The 6,543-nt window shown below is 41.8% G+C and overlaps 1 protein-coding gene across 1 annotated transcript; it reads right to left on the bottom strand.

Annotated features, from left to right (window-relative positions):
* Nucleotides 1-1,307: 1,307 nt before the first annotated feature.
* Nucleotides 1,308-4,295, bottom strand: LOC149153853 (uncharacterized). Its single transcript, XM_089443949.1, has 2 exons — nt 3,871-4,295; nt 1,308-3,609 (listed from the first exon to the last, which is right to left on the bottom strand). Exons 1-2 carry the CDS (start codon nt 4,293-4,295, stop codon nt 1,308-1,310), a joined length of 2,727 nt encoding a protein of 908 aa, XP_089300075.1.
* Nucleotides 4,296-6,543: the final 2,248 nt, after the last annotated feature.

The following is a 6,543-nucleotide window of genomic DNA, read 5'->3' as shown; positions in this document are numbered from 1 at the left end:
TCATAAAATTCATTTATCACTTAATATTAAAAAATAATATTGAATATGAATAATATAATTATACAATATAAGTAATTGATTATTCATATATGCTATCTTTGTTGGTTGATTTATTTATTAAAAAGTTATAAGTTAAATAATATTTTAGAGATAATATTAATAACAAATAAACTTTAATTCAAATTAATTTGAATCCATAATATATTTAATTAACTAATTTAAATATCATAAAATTTATGTATCATATAATATTCAATAATAAATAATAATTCAGGTATAAATAATAATAATAATTCAATAATAATAATAAATAATAAAATTCATGTATCACATAATAATAAAAAATAAATTTTAAAATCAAATTAATTTAATTTTATAATATATATAATTAACTAATTTAAATATCATAAAATTTATTTATCATTTAATATTTAAAATATAATATCGAATATGAATAATATAATTATACAATATAATTAATTGATTAATGTATGCTATCTTTGTTGGTTGATTTATTTATTAAAAAGTTATACGTTAAATAATATTTTAGAGATAATATTAAGTAACAAATAAACTTTAATTCAAATTAATTTGAATCCATAATATATTTAATTAACTAATTTAAATATCATAAAATTTATGTATCACATAATATTCAATAATAATAATAATAATAATAATAATAAAAAATTCATGTATCACATAATAATAAAATATAAATTTCAAATCAAATTAATTTTATTTTATTTTTATTTTTTTTTTCCACAGAAAAAACTCGAACCATCTATTGATAAAAATAGTTAGTTACATAGCATATGCAAAGCATTTCAGAATGACTCATTCTTTGCCTTATAGTCTCAGCTAGTTGATACAAAACCAGCGCAACAGCCTCAACCGGATGGCAAAGAGCCAGCGCGTCAGTCCCAATTGGATGACAGAAAAAAATACACTTTGTAAAAACCGCTCACCGTACTCTCAGCAAAGGCAGGGCAGACGACCCGACCAGAAAGCGCACACCTCCCAGGATCCATTAGAGGATGGCACACAGGAGAGGGTTTTGAGAATACAGAAACTGAGGGTCCGCAAAAACAATGGAGCAAACAGCGTCCAAAGAGAATCCAGCGTAGTCACGAGAAGGATTCTAAAAAACTAGGAAAAGCGAAAGGAAAACAAGTCGAACCGAGCCTCCTTTTACAAGGAAAACAACCCGAAAGACCTGAAGAGGTTCAGCGAACAGGAAAGTGAAAAACAAAAGAAACAAAACAACTATGTACAAAGCACAGGAACAAATTTCTGAAAAATGAGAGCTAATCGAAAATGGGTTGTTCGAGAGGTCGAACCACCCCATTTTCCTCCTCCAAAACAGTCCACGACCCCATGTCTTGTTCGACACCTTCTTTGGAAAGGCGATCAGCTTCAGAATTCCTTTCCCTGAAGATGTGACTAAGGGAAAGCTCCGTGAAAAGACATTTAAGACGAGTAGCTTCTTTAAGCAGGGGAAGCAAGATGAAATTTCTGCAGAATTGTGTCCCATTAAACCATCTCACAGTGTTCATAGAATCCCTGAAAATCTGAACTTCTTTCACGTTCCTCAGGACAAGCCAGCAAAGAAGGAGGTGAAGGGCTTTCAACTCAGCAAAGTTATTGGAACCCTGGCCTAGGCCGACCGAAGCTTTAACAGTCTTTTCCTTTGAAAAATGAATTATCAAACCAGCCCCACAGCATCCATTAATGTCTGAGGCCCCATCATAATAAGCCCACGGAATTGAAAATCTTATAGTTTCTTGCCGAACCAACCTGGAAGAAGGAGTAGCCTGCGGAATAGGGATACTATCATAAATAGCAGCTCCTTCTGCAGCCAATCTTTCAATCGGGAAGACAGAGTCCTTGAAGATGACCTGATTCCTAGCAAGCCACGTCCCCCAAGTTATGAGAAGCGGAATGGATCTCTCTCTGTCATTTGAAGCTTCATTCCACCACTTCTGCCAAGCTTCCAAAATCCCCTGCCCTTCCCATCTATAAGGGATTTTAAGTAACCTTAACGTTTCAGTCCACAGACTAGAGTTAAAAGGGTAGAATAGGAACAGGTGATGAACTGATTCGATGCTATCTTTACAGAGGGGACACCATCCAGGACCAATCCTTCCTCGTCTTTGAAGAAAATCCCAAGTAGGAACTTTCTGGAGCAGGACACACCAAAAGAACAGTCTTGTTTTCGCTGGTCCTTTTAACTTCCATAGTGGTTTAGCCCACCAAGCCGGGTTTTCCCACCCTTTTTGGGTCATCATCCATTTATACCCCATCTTTGGAGAGTAGAGTCCATTCTGGGCAAAGACCCACCGAAGTTCATCCGGAGAGTCTGAGAGCCTGACTGAAGAGTTGAGGAGGTCTTTCCTATATGATTCCCATTCCTCCAGCCATTCTTCATCCAATTGTAAATCTATTCCTTGCATCCACCCTTGGCTCCATATGGTGGAAGCCCAGGGATCAGCCACCTGATTTAAAGTGTAGCGACCCTTCTCTTTTAAAACCGCAACCAGCCCCTGAGATAGAGAGAACCGCTCTGAACAACCTATCCAGGGGTCTCTACCCAACCTGATTTGAGAGCCATCCCCCACACTCCAAGCCAAACCCTTCTCAATAATTTTGACAGAGGTGACCACAGCTTTCCAAACCACTGAGGAGTTTTTGTAGGTCTTTATTGGCAATCTGATCCAATCTATCGTTGATAGAGGGTCAATGTATTTTCTTTTTGAAACAGAAGTCCACAGGTTGTCAAAGGAAATGAGCCTCCAGGCGAGTTTTGCTGCTAAAGATTGGGAGAAGCATTCAAGATTTTTTATCCCCCAACCTCCCCACTCTTTAGGATGAGCCACTTTATCCCAGGCGATCCACGGGGTGACTTTCTCTGTCTTGGACCCCGCCCACAGAAACCTGCTGCATAATTTGTCAATTGAGGATAAGATTCCTTTGGGAACCCATGTCAAGCTAGCCCAATAGACTGGAACTGCCATCAGAACAGATTTTATTAACACAAGCCTTCCTGCCCTGGAAAGCCATCTGAAACTCCAATGTTTCAGCTTGGATTCGATTTTTGCAAGGATCCAATTCCAATCTTTGATCCTGTAGTTATCAGGTTTGAGAAGAAAGCCCAGGTATTTGAAGGTATCCTCCAGCACTTTGACATCGAAATTTAGGACCATCTTCACGCTGCGCGTCATTTCTTTGGACAGACCTGTGCACATGAGAGAGGATTTTTTCTCATTAATACAAAGTCCAGTAGCCTTCAGGAAAAGGTCCATGATCCTTTTGAGCGTCTTACAATCCTCAAGGCTACCATTGCTGAACAGTATTATGTCGTCCACGAAGAGGAGGTGGGTAACCCAAAAATTTTCAGCTGCTTCAATGCCTTTGAGAGACCCTTGTCTTTTTGCGTCATGAATCATAAGACTGATGCCCTCTGCTGCCAGCAGGAACAAAAGGGGAGAGAGCGGACAGCCTTGATGCAGGCCGCGTTCAGGACTAAAAAAGCTGGAGGCCGCTCCATTAATTAGAATAGCTATGGAGGATGAAGAAATACAGCTCATAATCCATTTCACAAAGTCATACCTGAAGCCCAGATGAGTTAGCAAAAGCCTGAGGTACAACCAGCTGATTCTGTCAAAAGCCTTTGACAAATCGATTTTCACTACAACTCCTTTTTTTTTCCCAATTTTTAGACTATGAAGAGTTTCTTGAGCAACTCCAACCGCTTCATGAATTTGTCTGCCGTCTAGAAAGCCAAATTGCTCAGGGGAAATGTTTCTGGAGAGAAAAGGTTTTAATCTGGAGGCAATAACTTTTGCAATGATTTTATAAACACAGGTGCACAGGGATATGGGCCTGAATTCTTCAAAAGAGCCCGGGAGATCAGATTTGGGAATAAGGGCGAGAAATGTGGAGTTGAAGGGATGATATATTGATCCTGTATGCCTGGATTCTTCCACAACTGCCACTAACTCATCACCGATGAAATCAAAGAAGTGTTGGAAAAATTCGACAGTCCAACCGTCCAGACCGGGGCTTTTGTCCTTTTGCATAGATTTGAGAATATCTTCTACCTCCTCCTTAGAAACAGGTGCCATGATGGATTCATTTCCTTCCTCCTCTATGAACCTAGGAAAGAACTGGGCGACTCTTATAACTTCAGCAATAGAAGCTTCCTCTGGCGCTTTGAAGAGGTTCTTGAAATAATTGACCCCTAAAGATGCTAACTCTTCAAAGGAGCGAGCCATATCACCATTGGCTTTCTTCATTTCCCAGATAGTATTAGAATTTTTCCTTCCTTTAGCATAGTTCTGAAAAAACTTGGTGTTATCGTCCCCCGCCTGCAACTAGATCGCTCTACTTTTTAAGCGCCAACTCTCCTCCCTGATCTGGAGAATTCTCTTCCTTTCCATCTCCAGCTCTTGGAGTCTGGCCCGAGACTCTTCTGTTCCATAGCCATTACCGCCTGGGTCTTCAAGAAGGGCTATCTCCGAGTTGACATTTTCCAGAGTTTTTTCTTCATTCAGTTTCTTCTGGAGGGCCCATTGCTTAGAGGCAACCTTCATCCTTGTTAAATTATCCATGAAAGCCTTGCTGCGACTCTCATCTTCGCTGAGATTAGCATTCTTCCAAGTGCTGTGGAAAAGGCTAATAAAGGATGCATCCAAAAGCCAGGAGGCATTAAATTTAAAAGGAGTGCCCGGTTTAGAGAAAGCACCCTTCACTTCAAGGAAAACAGGGAGATGGTCCGAGAGACCACCTTCCCCAACCCAATGTCTGAAAGCCTGTAACTTATCGGTCAGCGAATCACAGAGAAGGAATCTGTCAAGCTTCTTCCCAACCCATTCTTCTCCTATTCTTCGATTCCTCCACGACGGGCGCATCTTGAGCGGAGTGACATCCACCAGGAGAGAAGAGGCCAGTTTATTTAGAAAGAAATCAGTGAGGGGATCTGCTCTGGCTCTGACCCCCCAAGATTCTGTCATCCCCAAAGAAAAATTAAGGTCTCCGCCGATTACAAGATTTGGGTGCGCCATAAAAGATTTAGCGAAGAAGGGGTTCCAGAACCTCTCCCATTCCAAAACAGGACCATAAACATTGATAATGAGAAAGGGGATGCATAGTTCGATGGAGTATAGTTCCACAGCCAATACATTTTCCCATCCCCAAGAGGAGATCTCTCGAAGAACCTTTGCATTGAAACCCAGTGCCACCCCTCCCGAATGTCCATTAGCGTCTATGACATGAAAGCTCCAACCCGGAAGAAGCTTAACGAGGCAGCCTGTAACTTCTTCCCCCTTCCCCAGAGTTTCTTGGAGTAGAATAATATCAGGTTTGTTGGACCTGACCAGTTCCTTCAGAGCTAGCTTTTTGGGTAGACTAGCTAGACCCCTGCAATTGTAGGATAATATGATCATCGTAAACTCGCAGAGGGTGTCCGCTTTGCTCTAAGCACCCCTGGCAGAGACATCTGCTTCCCGTCAGCAATGTCGATGACAGCCTTCAACTGTGCCTTCGACAGATTAGATTTCCTTCCTCTTAGCTTCCTCTGGCCTGTTGACACCATATCCAGCTCCAATCCTCCCACAACAAGCCCTTTCCCCTTTCTATTGGCCAAAGGTCTAAGATTATATGGGGGATCAGGACTCCGGACAGAAGGAGGGACAGAAAAGGCAGCATCAATGGGAATAGAGGTCAGCACAGGGGAGGAGGGAATGGCCATGATAACACTATCTATAGAGGCTTGGCCCTTCCTCAGATCCGACATTTCATTCAAGAGCTGTCTGAAAGGACCAGACTCATCACAACAAGACTGAGATAGAGCATTAGAATAGCATAAGGAGGAGGAAGGGGAAAGAAACAAACTCGCCTGAGCCTCCCCTGCCTTTTCAGAGACTGTTGAGGGTCCCAGGGAAGTCATCGGATAAGAGATGGACTCGTTTGCTGCAATCCCCGGTTGTTCCTGATCATCAGCCTTCCCTTGCTCCGGGACCAATCCCTGAGCGGATGCCTTAGGGTCGCTTTCCTTGGTCTGAGCCTCTTCTTCCTGAATGATCACCTTCTGGTTTGCCTTCAGATTATTTCTACTTCTCCTTTGTCTTCGGCGTCGACGGTGTCCGAGAGGACACTCCCGGGCCAGATGACCATATTGATGACATCGATGGCATCTGAAAGGGAGGTTTTCATAGTCCAGGGTTTGAATAAACTCAAGACCTCGGTACTTCAGGTTCATAGCGTCCGCCAAGCCCTCTCTGGGGTTTAGACTTACCAGTATACGGGCGACTCCCCAGTCGTGAGATCGAAGGTATGATCTATCAATGTCGAGAAACTTCCCCAGAGTATTACCAATAGAGGTGAAGGCCGAGTCAGTCCAGAATTGCATAGGGAGACCCGGTAGTTTGACCCAGACTAGAGACTCCACCGCTTTTTCTTTCTGGGCATCAAACAGGGGCGTCCATCTTCTAAATAAGATTGGCCTCTTCCCGAAGCTCCAGTTCTTTTCCATCACCCAGTCGA

Source organism: Pinus tabuliformis, chromosome 9 (genome assembly GCF_031772625.1).
Source record: "Pinus tabuliformis cultivar Carrire ecotype Pingquan chromosome 9, CPIR1, whole genome shotgun sequence".
In the NCBI taxonomy this organism is placed as follows: Eukaryota; Viridiplantae; Streptophyta; class Pinopsida; order Pinales; family Pinaceae; genus Pinus; species Pinus tabuliformis.
This window is presented reverse-complemented; position numbering and strand designations above follow the sequence as displayed.